Source organism: Clytia hemisphaerica, unplaced genomic scaffold (genome assembly GCF_902728285.1).
Source record: "Clytia hemisphaerica strain Z4C2 unplaced genomic scaffold, Clytia hemisphaerica genome assembly, whole genome shotgun sequence".
In the NCBI taxonomy this organism is placed as follows: Eukaryota; Metazoa; Cnidaria; class Hydrozoa; order Leptothecata; family Clytiidae; genus Clytia; species Clytia hemisphaerica.
The window spans coordinates 903754-923218 of NW_027103359.1; the positions used below are offsets into that span (position 1 = coordinate 903754).

The 19465-nt window shown below is 35.7% G+C and overlaps 1 protein-coding gene across 1 annotated transcript in view; it reads left to right on the top strand.

Moving 5' to 3' along the window:
* The window catches only part of LOC136822146 (ubiquitin carboxyl-terminal hydrolase 32-like), a 59599-nt gene that overhangs the window by 23459 nt on the left and 16675 nt on the right, over positions 1-19465 (top strand). Inside the window, exons 4-17 of the mRNA XM_067078381.1 lie at positions 4306-4427; positions 4667-4838; positions 5085-5216; positions 5334-5441; positions 6092-6195; positions 6748-6795; positions 7645-7734; positions 15416-15477; positions 15815-15920; positions 16275-16517; positions 16714-17118; positions 17559-17630; positions 18704-18866; positions 19191-19435. Of these exons, the coding sequence (XP_066934482.1) occupies positions 4306-4427; positions 4667-4838; positions 5085-5216; positions 5334-5441; positions 6092-6195; positions 6748-6795; positions 7645-7734; positions 15416-15477; positions 15815-15920; positions 16275-16517; positions 16714-17118; positions 17559-17630; positions 18704-18866; positions 19191-19435 (2072 nt within the window). The remainder of the gene's footprint in view (positions 1-4305; positions 4428-4666; positions 4839-5084; positions 5217-5333; positions 5442-6091; positions 6196-6747; positions 6796-7644; positions 7735-15415; positions 15478-15814; positions 15921-16274; positions 16518-16713; positions 17119-17558; positions 17631-18703; positions 18867-19190; positions 19436-19465) is intronic.

The following is a 19465-nucleotide window of genomic DNA, read 5'->3' on the forward strand; positions in this document are numbered from 1 at the left end:
TAAGTGAAATGTTTCCCAATGGGGTTTAGAGCCAATCACTTCTTCGTAATCTCACTCAGAGGGGTACTTAGCAACAAAAGGGTTTACGGTAAGACATGATCCCGAAAGCGGTGAAATTTCCAAACAATTAATGAAAAAGCCTCTCATTGCATCTTAACATTAAACGAGAACCTTCTGTTCTTTAGATTGACTAATGCAAAGAATTATGAATGATGTAAATCGTTACTGTGTGTATTTTACAGACCAGATTTAAGTGCTTCAAGGAGCTTGTCTTGTCCTAAAACGCTTTGGATTACTACAGAAATACCCGAACTTACTGAGTTTAATCCGTCAAAATGCGCCAATTCCTTCATCTTTATTATTCATGCATGTAACGAGATTTAGAGGGCTTAGAATCTGTGTTGTCTGTAGGGCCACAAAACTTCGGCATAATATGGCTTCTAGAGGTGATAAGCCTAGGCCATTGTAATGGAAGCCTAGTGATAGAGCTGTATTTGTGAACCTGTCTGGGGCTATGCTGGTTACTGTTACAATTATAAGAGGCGTATAATGGTCCAATGCATCATTGTATATCCGCTTTAACTACATGAATGCAACACAACACCTTCAGCTAGTTGAAGAAGTCAGACTCTAGGAATTTTAACTAAAAGCGCTTTCAAGAAGTTATTGCCACATAAAATAATGCTTCCCTTTTCCTCTTAAGCTACATGTCAAAATTATCCTCGTTTTCTTACAAAAATCTAAGTATAATATTAAGAAATCTTGATTTTAAAATTCTTATTTGTTTCGGGCATGGCTTGCTGATGGTGATTCCATTTTCCTTTCCCCTCATGAGGTTTTAAGGTTTTATTTTTAATCATCTGGTTTCTGTAGCTTCATCAGAACATAAACATATAAACGACTGGACATCCTTCTCCTTCGTATTTTCGTAGAAAGCACTGCTACCTTCGTAGCCACCTCGTTAAAACATAGAATGAAACAATAAATTTTGATGATCTACCTTGGGAATACCTTGCTAACAACGTCAAAACTTCGACAAAAGTCTCTGTTGTTCTACTCTTCTCAAGTCTTTTATTTATATCATAACAAAGATAACAGATGCGAAATCATCGTCATTTGTCAAAACTCCAACTAATATTTCTAAATTTTGACTCAAAAATATGAAAATAATATTGAGTATATAGGATCGAGAGTATAGGATTCAAATTATGATATTCTTATGACATTTTTTTTTCGAGTCAATAAAAAAACTAATTTCAATGACAAAAGTGATTCAAAAGTATACACGCAGTTGAAATTCTCCGTTTTGTGATTTAAGAGTAACTAGCCGTATGCGCAGCGTCGCATGCTCTGTGTCCCAATCCAGCAAATCGCTATACATCTAAAGAACCCTAATGGAAGAAAGATGGCTGCCGATTGATGATAAGATTTTGATTTTATAAAAGAAAGGAGAAAAAAGTTCAACGTCATGAAGAGGAGGCTTTTTAGAGCTTTATTAGATTTTCGAAAAATTTTTACAAAACGTTGTAAACACACACGTTTTAGCGTATTAATATACTTTAATCGTAGAAATTTTAGCAAGACTAATTTTAGCGTTTTAGCAAGTTTTCCCTATTTTCGCTAAAATAAATCTCGCTAAAACACGCCGAATCGACAGATTGCAAAAATTTATCCACGCGAAATTTTTCAAAAAGCTGATACGCTAAAATAAATTCAGTATGTTTTTCTTTCATTTTTTATCATTTTCATAATTTTTCAGTAACCGGGGATGGGGGCGTAAATTTCCAAGTTTATCCGGCAAAATTTTTTGATATCGTGATTCGCTAAAATAAATCCAAAAAAATCAAGATTTTCCTGACTCACTAATATACGCTAAAATTAGTCACGCTAAAATTTCTACAATTAAAGTATAGATTTTCAAGCTATCAAGCTATCTATCAATCATTGTACCTGTAATTCAAAGAAATAGCATTGTGACGGAATATTGTCGGATTTTTTATACCAATTTTAAAATACAGACGCCAACGAAGCTCACTTCAAAGACACAATGGAAGATAGACGTCCAGTTATGATTTATCCCATGTGAAGGCGCAGTAGTGTACCAAGTATTGACCGTCGTCTAGGAGATCAGGGCTAACTCCAACTCGGTGCTGTGTTTCACTTAATGAAAAGTAAATGCTACTTTTCTAGGACTAACCCATACCACGTGAGGGTCGTTGGGTGGACAGAAACTCTACAGGCCGTTCAGCGACTGTGCGACAAATCTGTGCTAGTGTCTAGCAAGTATGCAAGAAATAAAAAATTTTGGGCTTTGTTCTTTTTTAGAAAAATAATTCAAAGTCTGACGTCTCGCGCATACAAGGTTATCCAGGCTTAGTGAGCTCAAAGCCAGACTAATTTCATCAAAATTTTGTGCTTTGGTAGCTACGCAGTTCTGGAAATTTTAAGCGCTTCTCGAAGTCTCAAAGACAGGCTACACAGATTTCTCGTTACAGGCATGAATAATAAAGATACAGGAATTAGAGGATTTTGACGGATTATACTCAGTAAAATTCTCCAGCTCGGGTTTTTCCGTGGTAAGTCTAAACATTTTAGGGCAATATAACCACTTAGAAGCATTTAATTCTGGTCTGTAAAATACACACAACGATTTACATGTATTCTTAATTCTTAGCATGTGTCAAACTAAGGAATAAGGTTCAACTTTGTTTAATGTCGAGATACAATGAGAGACTTTGTCAAATCTTTGAGTACCGTAAATCACCGATTAAGCGCCCGGGCGCTTATTTAATTTTTCAGGCTCTGAGGGGGGCGCTTATTCAAGCGGGGCACTTATTCAAGCGGGGCGCTTATATTTTTATTTCAGAAATTCGTATATCAACAAATTCGGAATCTGCTTAAACTTAACTTCAAAAAAGGATGAATAAAAGAAAAATCCAATAAGAAACAGAAAAAAAAGAAAGCTAAAAGACCTTGATTTTTATTTTTGTACCAATTTTTTTCGACTGTTAATCATCTGAAGAGAAATTCTTATCCCGGAAATTAGCCTAGGCCACCAATTCGAATAAGCGCCCCTCCCTGGAGGGGGGCGCTTATTCAAAGGGGGGCGCTTATTCGAGCGGGGCGCTTATAAAATTATTTTAACTAAATGGGGGGCGCTTATTCGAGCGGGGCGCTAATTCAAGCGGGGCGCTTAATCGGTGATTTACGGTAATAGCTTAGAAATTTCACCATTTTTGGGATCAAATCTTACCAAAAAAACATGCTTATAAAGTGCTGACCAGACACATTTAGCCCTTATATATTCCCCAAGTACCTCTCTGAGTATAATATAAAGAATCGAGTGGCTCTAAACCTTATCAAGAATCATTTCACTCATTCATTTCAGACAAAAAGGCCAATTTTGAGAGAAAAGGGTAAGGTAAGGAAATTGTACTCTGGTCTGTAAAATACACATTTTTACTGCTAACTTATTGAAAATTTGCAAAATCAATTTTTAATCACATAAAGTTTTGATATGTTTAAAAGCATATTTCTTGAGATATGACTAAAAGAATTGCATCACTCCATGAAAGCCCGCCTACAACTGCAGCCAAACCTGAGAAAACGAAAGTGATTTATATCCCGAGATAGGAAAATTTTCAGACCCAACTTTGTATTTCAAAATTAATCAGTATCGAATTTCCGATCGATTGATATATGATAAGCCTATATTTTGGTTGGAAGAATTTTCAGTTTTGCCTACGGGGGTCGCATGACCAAAAATCCGCCATTATGGATACCCAGGTGAGAAATCCAGGTGGGCCAGAAGCTTAAAATATTCTTATTACCATAAGGAACAAGAAAAACCCTAAGAAAGTTAGTCCACCAAATGGATAAGATACTTCCCGGCTCGTACCTGTCTATATAGCTAGATCGATGCCAAGTGTGTATAATTATGTAATAAATCGACTGATTCTGTTGGATTTTGAAATCTTTTCTCTGAAATTTCCTCAAAAAGTAACAAGATAGAGTGAAGATTTAACATTAACATCTCGCTTGCTAGGCAGCATTATAACTAGGGTTTTGCAATAATATTTTAAAAATTCTTATTTTTTTTGTGTATGCTAATAACATGGAATTTATACTTCAACATTGCTTTATGCTGCCAAAACATTTCACCCATTTTGTTTGATTTAGTTATCTTCCACTTAGAAGTTTATCATGCAAAACAAATGATACCATTTGATACAATCATGGATGCGTTAGCGCCAGTGTGACTCTCAATATATCGAATGTAACTTTTTTGTTATATTTATTCCATAGTTTTATTCAACTTGATGTCAGTTGATGGGTCATCAATAACACGTGAAGATTTGGAGAACTTTTACACTGCTTGTGAGAATAATGCTACCTTACCTGTCTGCATCCATCAAGCCTTTTGGAGGGTATGTATTGTGTATATACGTTAAAAGAAGAAATTTCAGACGAATTTGCAAAAGTTGATTCTCACTAACAAAAACCTTTCCTAAAAATGGTTTTAAAACTTCCTCAAAACTACTTTCAAAAAGTAATTCTTTTTAGTTTGATAGATAAGAAAAAAGTATATACATTAATTTTTCAGAATTATTAAAAAGATCTGAAAATCATTCAAACCTAGATTTTTCAGAGTGTTTTTTACTTTTAGAATGACAACAAGTTGTCTTTCCAAGAATTCCACGATTGGATCTCAACAAACCCAGGCTTCAGCACAATCACTATCTGGTTATTAGAAGAACAAGCAGGCTCAAATGGAATCCAGTTATCGAGTGTCGAAGATAAACCATCATTTTACAAGTCACTTGCAAGCCATAGCAAACGTATTTATGTTGTTTTTTACCAATTTTTTATTTTAGCCTGATATAAACCCAAATCCTATCAGGGATAAATTAAAACCTATATGGATGAGAATTAAGAAGATATATTGTTATGAAAAACATCGAAATACCTTTATTTCAAATTTTATACTTTAAATTAATTATTAGAGTTAAACAATGCAAAATACGAGAGATTTGTATTTTTAAAAACTAAATCTTGTTGTCTATCCGTCTATTTATTGTTTTTAGTTAATGAAAAGGAGATTATTGAGCTAGAGAAACGTTATTGGTATTTGAAATCCACTTCAAGCACAGGCAAATTTGACTTGAAACTCTTCAAAAACTGTACAACTCCTCCATTGCCAGAAAGATTCACTAAAAGTAGGTAGATTTGTTATCGTTTAAAGCTTCCAGCTAAAATATTCTAAATTGGCCAATGTCAAATTTATTCAACCACTTTGTAAAATTCATTTGTTTGTTTGTTTTTTTTGTTCTCAGGTTTTTACGACTTTTTCGATAAGAATGATGATAATCATATCGACTTCAAAGAAATGGTTTGCGGTGTTTCAACATTTTGTAGAGGCTTAACATCCGAAAGGCTGGAAGGTATTAGATTATTAGATTATAATTTATTCATAACATGCATCATAGCAATGCCTTCTGACATCACATCATAGATTAATGAGCTGATTGGTTGCAAGTGGCGTATAATCAGTCCAATATGTCACATACAACCAATCAGCTGTTGGGTCCATGATGTAATATCTGAAGATATGCATATCATGAATTGACTTGAAACAATGGCAGTTATATGCATTTCTTTCAAGAAATATGAAATCCCAGTCCACTAAAGTCAAACCATGATAGACTAGATGATACATTATTACTACTAACTACTGTAAATTAGTGTGTTATTTTGATTACACGTTTTTTTATAAGAACAAACTATATAAGAACATGAGGCTTCGATGCCCAAAATATTTAGAAACAAGTTAAGGACATTTTAAAGGCTTTGCAGATCATAAAACACCCAAAACCCGCAAAACACCAAAAAAACATGTTAAGAACATTTTTAGGCTTATTAAAACTCAGAAGTTTAGAACATCCAAAGGCTTCGATGTTCTTGGATGTTCTTATAAAAAAGTGTACTTTTAACTAAGAATTCGGCCTGCTTTTTGCGAAAATTGAATTTTCCGTATGTGGAAAAGTTTTTTGGTGATAGTTTATTCTTTCATTTGTTTTCTTTTCTTTTGTAGCTTGTTTCGATATGTTCGACTCTGACCATGATGGCATATTGAACGATGATGAAATGAAGAGCATGGTGGATGGTCTACTTGAAGTTTACAAACAATACGGTGATGTAAGAATCGATTCGTAAATGCACCATCAGATACTCTAAGGTCCCGAATAAAAGTTCCCCCCCCCCGCTTATTATTAAATTTTTGAAATTTTCTGGACCCACCTCCTATTTATTTTTGAAAATATTTTCAGCTATCACATGCTGAATTACTCTAAATAGCCTCTAATTAGCTTATTTAATAACCTTATTTTGGCAAAGCCCTGCCATTTATTCAGATTCACTCTAATATTCGTGACCTTAGAGTATGACATTTCTTTCCCTTCTTCTTTTTTCATCCTACATAATAGCAAGTTTTAGCCAAAGAAAGGAGGAATGTAGAAAGGGATTTTGCGCTCGCTTTGTCCGGATAGTATTTTCAAGTTTCACCACAACCATTTTCATAAATACAAGTACATTTTTAATATGCTTGTTGTAACACTTGTCAAACAAGGTGGCATATAGCCAACATATAGCCAACACAAGTTTGTATGTGTTTCTCATTCCTTTCTCTAAAAAACCCAATTATTTTCAAAATTTAATTATTTTTGGACCTTTTTTTTTCTTCTTTATTAGAATTTGGAAATGCAAGCAGATGATGTTATACAAGAGCTTACTAAGCAGGTTTGAAATACACCTTTTCAACATTTTTTTGTCCGCTTTATCCCACTAAAACCGTCCCAGTCCTTTTTTCGTATCTATAGACAATGGAAAAATGTGCCAAAAAAGGATTGGGTCGAGTTTAGTGGGATAAAGCGGACAAAGAAATGCCTGTTTGGCAATTGGCGGCTACGGTCGAAAAGGTGTATTTAAGTCTGGATATTTTAGTCAACTCAGTCGGTTTTGGTTTGTGAGGCGAGTTGTTGCTTAACACCTACAAAAATATTGGAACATTATTAAGTCATTTTCAAGTTCCCATTCTCTTTATTCATGATATGCACTATTGCAATGTCTTCTGACATTACATCATGGACCCAACAGCTGATTGGTTACAAGTGACGTTTTGATTGCCTTTACGTCACTTACAACCAATGAGCTGTTAGGTCCGTGACGTAATGTCAGAAGAATGGTGCATATCATGAATTGGTACTTCATTATACCTATCAATAGTGAATTTTACTTGCTCAAGGCCCATATTTAGAAAGACATACAATTGTGCCTGCTTGTGCTAATAAATGTACTGGAGCCTATCTAAGGGGATGATCAGACCTCTCAAATAAGACCCAGTGGATGATTAAGACCGGACTACGAAAGGGACGGGCTTAGAACCTAGGGGAGCAGAACCTAATCTTATCTACAATTGTTAAGTTGCTGTTCAGTGGAGCGTGGAAGGCGCTATTAGGCGTTAGGAGGCGCTTGGTGGTTGCTATAAAGGTGTGGCTGAAGGAATTTTAGTACATAATGATTCGGAAAGACCTCAAATGATGCATACATTTTTTCTAACTTTATGTCTATAATATAATATATTTTCAGCCGAATGGTGGTGCAATTGGTTTGTCGTTGTTTCGATCGTGGGCATCAACCAGTATTCTGATTCACGAATTCCTTTTATTACTCTCTCAGGTAGGAATATCATTCTTAGCCCGGGAGGGGGGGGCACTGAGTGTCAAAGGTGACGGGACATGCTGCTGGAGTTTTAAAAATGGACCCTTTCAAATGTGAATATTTGGTGAAAGAAAGAAATAAAAAAATCGAAAATCTTTCCCATTGCACCCTGAAATGTTACCAAAATGACTAAAAGTAGACGAAAAATTAAATTTTTTTTTTAATGCCACCCTGAAAATTGTCAAAAATTACCAAAAGTCGACCCTGTCAGATACACATCTTGAAAATTAGTAAATTTGGGACCCTGTCAGATATCTTCAAAGCCTAAAAAAGGGACCCTGACCAGCGCCACTTCCCCGAACGCAATTTTGCCTACGTGCCCCCCCCCCTCGGGATTCTTAGTGACTTTCAGATGTGCAGATTTCTTACAATCTGTCGGTGAAATGCACAAGACGTAATTTTTATTTTGTCCAGAAGATAACATCTTTCTCAGGGGGGGGGGGTCATGCAGTTACTATGTGAACACTATGACACTTAGTACGTGGTGGTGTAACAACTAAAAATATTTAAAACAGTTACTCCAAAGTGGAGTAAGTGCACATTTTTTCACTTTTTTGAAAAATTTCCCTAAATTTTTGTCAAAAATTTGAAATTTTTCGAAGAAACATTGAATTGTTTTTGAAAAAATATCTAAAATTTCTCCATGAAAATAATTTTTTTGTCATATTTATGAAAATAGAAATCGTGGAATGCTTTGATAGTGACTTAAACCAAGTATATAAACTTATTCCAACAATTCTTTTAAATACAAAAATCAAAAAAATTTTTTGACCAGTGGGTATGTCTTATAATATCTAAAAAAGCCGCATATTACCCATTTTATGGGGTGGTGTACCCCTTTTTGAGCACTAAAAACAGTTACTCCACAGTGGAGTAAGTAATGGTGGTGGTGGTGTGACAAGAAATTTTCCAAAATGGCAGTTACTCACCATAGTGTCACGGACTAACTGCATGACCCCCTGTCTTTCTTTGTATCGTTATCATAGGCCATTCTCTTACATGATTACTTCTAATTAATTAGACATATCTACCGGGTGCGCCACAAAAAAGTTTCTCTCTTTAAAACTAATTTTCTAGAAGTCTAACAATTCTGAAAGAACCATTCCAATTTCATTGGAAAGAAGAAAGGTAAGCTTAAATTTTGATGGGTCATTTATTAAATTTGATTCATTAGATCAATAGTTATGCTCAATTGGATAAAAAAGTTACTTTCAGAAAGTGCTCAAAAACGTTAAAAATCGACCTATCAAATTTTAATTTCAAAACTGGCAATCACGATAGCCTTTACATGATTAAAAACATTTTTAAGTAATTTAACACATAAGTTTAAAAACTGAAGGGTCGAAAGGGTATAAAATCTTTATCAAAATCACTTTAATTTACTTTTACCCTTACCTGTTCGTCAGATTTTTGGTTTTAGATTGGATAAAGTCTACGTAAAAGTCTATGTACCTCGAAACCCATAATTATATGTATTTTTATGAACTTTTACCAGACTTTTTGGCCTTTTCGACGAATTTTCTGCCATTTATTGAAATTCAACCTTCCTTTATTTAACAAAAGGTCATTTAGACAGCTAATTATCATTTTAATGACTAAAACGAAAATACTGATGTATTAAGTAATTATCCTTCCGTTTAATTTGATAGGTCGATTTTTAACGTTTTTCAGCACTTTCAGAATGTAACTTTTTTATTTAATTGAGCATAACTTTTGATCTAATGAATCGAATTTAATAAATAACTCATCAAAATTTAAGTTTATCTTTCTTCTTTCTCATGAATTAGAAACGGTTCTTTAAAAATTTTAAGATTTTGAAAAAATTAGTTTTAAAGAGAGAAACTTTTTTGCGGCGCACCCGGTATATCATTAGTTTACCCTCAGAAGTTTGAAGGAACTATTGGACAATCATGTCAATAATAATAGTAACAAATATTTTACGTGGCATGTTTCGAAAAATTCAACAGCTTTTAAACAGCTGAGGAATTGTTTCCATGAAGGCCCACTAACAGAACAGAATAGTAACTTAACAAAATTAGAAACAAGCAAAAAAAAAACCGAAAGATGTCCGACTGCCGATTGTTAGCGTGAAAGTTTTGAACACAGACTTGTACTGCAATGGACTGTGTTCGAATCCGAATTCACTTCCAGGCAGGGCGTCAGGATAGTATATTGAGCACCACGTATATAGCATCTCTTACTTTCACTGATATATCAACAGATATCAATCACTTGTAGCCTTAGCGCAGAGAAGGGCTGTGTTTGGAACTCAAGAGTTTGATTGATATTGATGATTTATTGACAAGAGTTCAAACTGAAAAATAGAAAAGTGACAAAACTAAGTTTTTGAAATAAAATTGAGAATCTAGGCTAGACCTATTGACATGCGAAAAATTGATTGAAAATATGAAAGTAGATGCTATGCTTTATGAATAATGAACTTAGAAAAACTAAACTTAAATAAATCTGAGTTGAAAATAAACGTCCTAAGACCTGGATGAAAGGCACACAAAGACCAAAAGAAAAAGGCAAAAACAGAAAACAAGAAACAAAAAACCTACCAGCTGGCCAAAAGTGAATGCTGGAAAGATGCTGTTAATACAAATACATGGCCGAATGAAAACAAGATTGAACTCGATAGAATATCAAAACATGACTTGAATCTTGATGAAAAATTGATGTCAACTCCACTCATACATACTCTTAACTGATTTGTAAAAAGAAAACGCAGGTCTTTTTTATCAAACAAAAATTAATAACTAGTTAAATTGATATTACTATAAAAATGTCATTTGAGAATTCGTACATAATTACTTAAAATTAGAGACAAAAGATAATGATAAATACTAATTAATACGGGAAACAAAAACTGAAAAGAGAATGCACAAGAGACACTGAACAAAAGAAACGGAGGACGCACAAGGGAGACAAGACACTGCAGAACAAAGGAAAACGCTGGCAAAACAAAGACGCTGACGAACAAAATGACACTGAAAGAGAAATACTTGAAAATTGAAATAAATATTTTTGTTTATTATTTGAAATCTTTTTGACTAAAAGTTGTTAACTTTACACTCCCCCAATAAACAAATTGATTGATTTGAGCCAAATGAAGACTGAAGCCTTTCCAATATTCAAATCACGTATACACCAGGAGTTTCATGAAAAACGTTTTCATTTGAGCTTTTACATTGAGGTAAAACTTTTCGAGACTTGGCTTTATACCAATAACATACCTTGACTTGAAAGCCTGGCGAGGAGGAGCGGTGATAACAGATCTTTGAAGAGACTGGATCTCCCAACGATTGTCATCTGGAAGCATTTGTTTCGTTATGACTGGAGATCGATCTACTTTCTTGACGATGGCTTGATATTTCGGCTTGACAATGATCTGCTGAACTTTGAGTTGAGGTCGAATATCTGATGATACAGGGTTGTCCATTTCGAAGGACAAATGGAATAACACTTTGAAGAACTTGAAAGCATGTACCATAGTTTTGATGAAGCTGCAATAGCGACGGTGATTTAGATGTGAATGACGAGTGATTGAAAACTCTTGATTGATATTGGAATGTTTGGAGATTCCCCTTGTCTGGACTTGAAGACATTTTTGATTGACGTGATCGAGCTGTGTCGAAGGTCGATGATTGTTTCGATTAGAAAGAAAGTTGATTGGAGCGTTGACGCCTGAAAATAAGTGACTGATTGAGGAGCTATTCAGGTCTAGCTTCATGCTGGTGACGACTGATGAGTTTCTGCTGTTGAGTTTTGAAGAACTTTGATGTTTAATTATTTGACGTTTGAGGATATTAGGGAAGATATTGGATGCTGATGACGATTTCTTGGTGTTGTTGAAATTACCGAGTTCAAGTTCTGGCAATTTGGATTCTGAGGTTTTAAGTTTCTTTATAGTACTTTGACCGAATTTTTTAACTGGCTGATTGGATTTTTCGGTATGTTTTGATTCAAATTTGTCTTTCTGGGATGATGAGATCTCGATGACTGATTCTGAATCTTCGAATTCATCGATAAGATTGGTCTGATTGGTGATTTGAGGTAACATTTTGATATCCGGGTTGATTTGGATGCCCATTCTGTATAGTTGATATTGCTGACTGAAGAATCCAAGATAGGACGATTGACTGAAAAATGTCGAATGAATTTGAGTGAAGATCGGATGAGGACCTCCAATGACTCCACGTGAACCATCAGGATTCTTGAAAACGGATTCGTATATGGTTAAACCGGAAGGAAGTTGATGAATGAATCGTGGATAGTATTTCAGGTATTTGATTCCAAGCATGAAGTGAACATCTCCTCCAACGCTCTGAGCCGGTATTGGAAGTTGAGCTGGATCTCCTCCTATTGATTGGAAGTGATTGCTGATATCCTGGTAGACAGCTGTACGTAGTGGGTATCGAGGAAATGTGGCAGTGATCGAGTCAAGAGCTATGCCTGTCAATGATGCGGTTTGACCATCATGTTGTGGGATGTTGACGTTGAAGGTACCAAACGTTTGAAGTGATGTTTGGCCAACTCCCCCAATTTCTGTAACTTCGGATGATACCTGTGATGCATTAGAGCCAAGTGATTTGATGGCTGAACGTTTTATAATGAAATCACTACAACCACTGTCGTAGAATACTGTATACGGGACATCATCGATATTGACGGTTTGAAGCATGTAAATACCTCTCTCGTCTTCTGGAGTTGAATTGTTGTTTGGTTGAGTGTTTGTCTTGTAGCTTTCGTAAACGTAAAGTGATAGGCTTATGTTACGAGCAAATGTTGGAAGATCTGAAGATTTGATATAACGTTGTTTGAATTTTTCGAGGATTTCCTTGTTAGATTCGTCATCTTTGTGTATGTCGCATACAAGTACGTGTTTTCGTGTCGGGAATTTCTGATGGTATTCATGTTGACAGGTATAATCACGTTGACAACGACCTTCTTTGTGTTTGAGCGATTGAGCATCAGCACCTGGGAACAAACATTGGAAGCAGTATCCTTTGTCTTTTAAGAGATTGAGTCTATCTGAAGGGGTGAGCTCAGCAAATATTTTGCACGAAAAATATTGAATTATCCTGGTGCCTCCAGGGCCTTGTGTTGCTACATGATCGTCAGTTCCTTCTTTGGCATCGCAAATATAGCAGATAGGCTCAGAAGGTATGGTATTGTGTGATGAATTAAAGCCATACCTCTGATTCCTGGGGTTTCTTGAATCTTGATTAGGACCAGTTGGACGTTTGGGCGATTGTCTGCCTTTCGAATCTGGATCCTGAGTGTTCTGGTTCATCACGATCGATTTTTGCTGTTGAAGCTTGAGTTCGTCTTCAAGGAATTTCGTCAGCTTTAACCAGGTCTCTTCTGGAGGAATGGTGTTGTCTGCTTGACTAAGCCATCTTGAAAGTCGAGCATCACCGAGAAGTCGTAGGATGTCGTTCTTTGCTCCTCCATAGTAGAGATGGTTTTCAATGTTGTGAGCTTTTACAAGCGAAGTCAGCTCCTTGACGAGGTTGATAATTTTGTGAAGGGCGTTGATGGTTGAATCGACGTCCTTTGATCGGTACAATGGGTTCATTGATGAAAGTTGACTGGTCTTTCCTTGTAGCATTATCATGACGTCACCGTAGGCAAACTTGAGTTTCGACCAGATTTCGTCAATGTCATCAATGGCTTTGACAGAGCTGAGGGCAGGGTCATTGAGGTAATTATTCTTCAGAAGTTCGGCTAACAGGTGTTTAGGCGTGGTCCTAAGATGAATCTTTTCGAATTTTGATTTGAAGGTGTAGAAATCGAGTGAATCATGATAACCAGAGAACTTATCAAGTTTGATATTAAGATTCGATTCAGAAAAGAGTTTTTGTTTGTACACTTGACGATCTTTGATTTCAGTGTTCAAGTTAGTCGTATATGTTGTTTTGAGAGCAGTTAAGGCAGTATAATTTGCTCGAAGTGTAGTGATACCTGTTTTGACTTGTTGATTGGATGATTCTTTGTTGATGACCTTTTCGATTCTCTTTGAGATTTCATTGAGTTGTGTGAAGTTTGATGGTAGACTGTTCTTCAGCTGGATGATTTCTTCATCACTCAGATCTTTGGGTGTACGAGAAAATTCGGATTTGAGTTCGGTGATACAACGTTCTATGTCTGTAACGGTAAACAGGATCGACTCGTCTGATGATGTTGATGATTTGATTTCAGTTGGATGCTTTGTTTCAGGTTGATTAGGGCTGATTTCGCAAACTTTGTGGATGTAATCTCTGATTGCTTGAACAGCTTGAGCTATACGTTGAGTTAGGTGCTCATTTGGTGTTTCAGTTTCGAGAAGCACTTCGTTATGTCGGATGCTTTTACGAAGCGTTACAAGTTGATTGACCACCACGGTTGGGTCGATTGCGATTTCAGGTGGGTTTTCTTCAACAAGGTCGAACACTTCCTGCAAGAGAATTTTGGTTTCTATGACAACTTCTGAAGACATTTGGACTGATGGTTCTGATTGATCAGCTTGTGTGGGCGTGGTTTCCGAAGATAAGTGATCGGGTTCTTCCACTATGACACGATTATATTTACGACGAACTCTGTAATCGATTGGAGGTAAGTTTCGTAGTGACATCAAGTTAAGTTTTGATGTGAGTCGAGGCGTAAGTGAGAATGACACTTCACAGCATAGGGTTCTGGTGTCCTGTTTGAATGTAGCCTTAGCGCAGAGAAGGGCTGTGTTTGGAACTCAAGAGTTTGATTGATATTGATGATTTATTGACAAGAGTTCAAACTGAAAAATAGAAAAGTGACAAAACTAAGTTTTTGAAATAAAATTGAGAATCTAGGCTAGACCTATTGACATGCGAAAAATTGATTGAAAATATGAAAGTAGATGCTATGCTTTATGAATAATGAACTTAGAAAAACTAAACTTAAATAAATCTGAGTTGAAAATAAACGTCCTAAGACCTGGATGAAAGGCACACAAAGACCAAAAGAAAAAGGCAAAAACAGAAAACAAGAAGCAAAAAACCTACCAGCTGGCCAAAAGTGAATGCTGGAAAGATGCTGTTAATACAAATACATGGCCGAATGAAAACAAGATTGAACTCGATAGAATATCAAAACATGACTTGAATCTTGATGAAAAATTGATGTCAACTCCACTCATACATACTCTTAACTGATGTGTAAAAAAGAAAACGCAGGTCTTTTTTATCAAACAAAAATTAATAACTAGTTAAATTGATATTACTATAAAAATGTCATTTGAGAATTCGTACATAATTACTTAAAATTAGAGACAAAAGATAATGATAAATACTAATTAATACGGGAAACAAAAACTGAAAAGAGAATGCACAAGAGACACTGAACAAAAGAAACGGAGGACGCACAAGGGAGACAAGACACTGCAGAACAAAGGAAAACGCTGGCAAAACAAAGACGCTGACGAACAAAATGACACTGAAAGAGAAATACTTGAAAATTGAAATAAATATTTTTGTTTATTATTTGAAATCTTTTTGACTAAAAGTTGTTAACTTTACATCACTAAAATTCAGATTGTAGATGTAGAACGATGAATTCGGTATACGATAATGTAATGTCTTCTGTTTGTCTATATTAATGATCACTTGTTGTTTCTTTATAGATTTGTCATATCATTTTTGGGTTGAAACCTGTGCTTCGCGAAGAAGAAGGATGCATTATCAGGTAATGTGAATCAAACACTGAACAAAAATCTTCTCGATAAAAAGGGTTGAGGATTAGATTTTTTGCAATACACAGTAGCGTAGAGTTGGACAGGATCTGCGTAGGAAAGCAGATTTTTACGACAAACCACTTACATATTTTTGGTATAAAAACATAATTACTGTGTCATTTAAATCTGCTAGCTCCTAAGCAAATGTTCCTTCAACCCTGTCTACGCTACTGATGCACTATATAGTGAACAAGGCTTGAGAGCATTGATTATCTGATATAAGAAGGTTTTGGTTTTCTCGTCTTTTTTCTTCACTTTCAATTCTCATATAATTTACTTTACTATCAGGCGTTGGCTTGATCGACAGAAAAAAGATGGCATGAACCAAGGCTCTTTTTATTACCTCGTCCCTTCAAAATGGTGGAATTCGTGGACAGATTACGTAAATTTTGAGGTGAGTAGTAATTTCGGCATAACAAAGTAAAAGGTCCAACAATAGGGTCAAAGTCTTATTTCATTAAGGTGGTATCCTCTTCAGGAATGGATCAATATCTAAATCAACTTCAACAGTCAACTTAACAGGATTTTTTTTTATTTGACCCACTAGTTCTTTTCCTAACAGTCAATGATCCTTATGTGTAAAAGTGTAAAAAACTAGTATCTAAGTAGTATAGTTGGAATAACATTTTCCTGGTTGACAAAGTATTCATTCTTAAGACGATGAAAATGTGTCTTGTTTCAAATATTTCAAAGAGACCAAACAGTTCGATAACACCTCTGTGATATTCTATAAATCTCTCCATTTTAGAAATGTGGCGTAAGCTCACAACTAGGAAGTGATAAAGCGTTTGCTGAACACGCAGACAATAATAGTAAAACAAATGATCTGAAGGCACCGGTTGTCAAAGAAGAAGCACTAACACCAACCAAGTCCTTTAAATTACGTAATAATCAAGTTCAAACTGTATCGAATGGTCATGCTCTAAAAACACCTCCGTCCTCCATCGAAAATGGCACACTACTCCAAGCCGAGCCTGCCGAATATAAAAAGGTTCGTTATTTTTTATTTCGACGGGTACGCGGTTGATTTTGTTCACTACAAGCTCTTGTTTGATGGAAAGCTTGAAATTGAAATGAAAACTCTCAACAATATGATATGGTTTGCGGACCGTAATGTACGAAGTAAACAACATATACCCTATTATAAGGAGAGTATTTTTGTAAACTTTCAGAAACTTTCTTTTTAGTTATACAATTTGACTGGTGAAGGTGGTCGTTTAAAGCAAAATATCCTTCTCATCGATGGTAAAGATTACGAAACCCTTCCAGAACAAGTTTGGAGATCGATGCAAATGTGGTATGGCTCTGACCTCGAACTTCCTCGTGTTGTCTTAAAAGCATCCAAAAGTGGACAGCCAGAACTGGAGTTATATCCTGTACCTGTGTTAATATACAAACATTCACCTCCGCCAAAAAATACTGGTTTCTCGTTAAACTCAATTGGTATTAATAACTTTTTATCGCAAATTTTTGGTGGCATGTCAGCGGCGGCGGCGCCGAGTACAAACAACCATGAACCCCAACCGTTGGTGACACCGAAGAAAGTTTTAACATACAAAGCATCATTCAGTAAAGAGAATACCATTAAACAGGTACTTTGCCTTTGCGTGTTTTCTTCTTTTTAGAAACCCCGAAGGAGTTAGATTTAAGCTTTTATATAGATGGGAAATGAAGCCACTTATTTACTATTCAAAACGCGTGACCCGCGTGGTTAAATAAAAGCCATTGCTAGATTTCGACAAATAACCCACACCAAAACAACAAAGAAAAAGGCGCAAATCTTAAGGCTCCACTTTCTCTTACTTGAGAAAAATTGAAGATCCCTCTCTAGTCACTTCCGGGCTTTAAACTTAGTATTTTTCTGTTAACATTTAGGTAAGACGGGGGTAAGATTAAGGACACGGGAATTAATGTTGGCTTAATGTTTCCAATACCATGTTTATGGCGCTCACCAAAATCAAAAACTTTTTTATTGAATTAGTAAAAAGTTTTAACTTATTTCTCAAATCGATGTTTTTCCTTTTGTTTTCAGATAGTGGAGTTTGTCGGAAGGAAGCTGAAAATTCACCCTGATGATTTACGTTTGTGGATTATGAAAGGAGAGGTCGGTCGCTGATCTTTATCTTTAGTATCATTGTTTCGGACTAAGATTACACTACTGCTACCTTGACTTTGATATGTTGGAGTTAAGGCCTCTTTAGGCATGAACTCTGTTTAATGCCTTTCTATTCAAAGTTCAGTAACTAAAGAAAGTGGTCAAGGAAAGAGCCACATAGAAAGTTTGGCGTAATGCCCGACCTTAGAGTGGAAAAGGGAACCATTCGGACGCCCCTGGCCCCTGGCCACTAACCTTACTTTACTATTTTTATTAATACTGATAAAAAACGTAGCCTATACGTAGGCGCCCTTGACCCTTGGCCGCTAACCTTACTTTACTATATTCATTATTACTGATAAAAAACGTAGCCTATACGTAGGCGCCCTTGACACTTGGCCGCAAACCTTACTTTACTATATTCATTGGCCCAGCTAGCTTTAGCGTACTGGGCCTTTCATTAGCATTCTGCCCGGTGTCAGTGTGTAACAATTTACTAGGCGATACGCGTTTTCATATATGGCGTTTTCAAGCACAGGCTAATTCAGATTGTGAAGGATTTGATTGGCTGTTAGAACATGATTGACAGAATAAAAAACAATTGAAATCGTCTTTATTGGTTAAAAACATAAAAGGAGAAAATACAATTAACTATTAAAACTATAAGAACATAACAGATGTAGTGTGTTTTAAGAAAAACAATGTAACAAACCGTAACAAACCTTCTTCTCTTTAGGAAGATGTTCTTTTAAAAAAAAGTTGTTTTTACATTTCTCTATCATGTGAACAGTTCAGTTGTTCACGTGTTAGGAAAAAAACATCTGTATATAAGATTTAAATATTATGAATTATTTCTTATTGTTGTAAATAACAGATAGCCGAATGGTATAAGGCGTCTATGGCTTGTATTAGCGACTACAGGTTCAAATCCCCTCTTATACTCAAGTCTTGTTCAGTTCATACTTTTATTCGCTGGGCCTTCATGCCCTCTGGGCTTCTTGTTAATACTGATAAGAAAACGTAGGCTATACGTAGGCCGGTGGTGATAACTTTTTTCCATTGCGTGATTTCCTTCAATACAGAACGAGAATATCTTACTTGAAGAAGACGAAAAGACGGTGGAGGACGTCCCCTTGAACGAGGGATGTCATTTACTGTTAGAGATACGGAACCGTGACTTGAGTTGGCCCGAAGAAATGAATTCGTTGGTAGCGACGCGCAATTTCCGTGAACGCTCCAATACGGGTGAGTAGTACAGTTTGATTTTCAAAGGACATACGTTTTTTTTTGCGATATATATGTAAGGAATTACGAAAAGGCTTTGAAATCTAAAGACACCATCGTTTCATTTCGAATTTCAAAGAAATTCGAAAAATAGAGGCTTGTCGAATAAAGAAGACTTGATTGTATTTTTTTGTGAAACTTGATTCTGGAAAACTTAAAATTATTAAAAATGATCAATTTTCAATCTTCAAGATGGCTCTTTTCTGTGGTTTTGAGGATATATATTGGTAGCTTTTACCTTCATTTTGTTAGGGACATGGCTTTAACTTTTGTTCATATTCTTAGGGTTGTTGGTAAAAGGAGCCACTGGTCTCCACAACCTTGGAAACACGTGTTTTATGAATTCTGCAATTCAATGTCTCAGTAATACCAAACCTCTCACCGAATACTTCTGTTCGAAGCTATTTGCTTACGAATTAAATCGTACCAACCCTCTCGGTATGAAAGGTTTACTCGCAAGACGTTATGGTGATTTGGTCACTGACCTTTGGAAAGGCATTTATCGAAGTATCGCTCCTGTAAAACTAAGGGTAAAACGATTGTGTTTGATCTAGGTTACA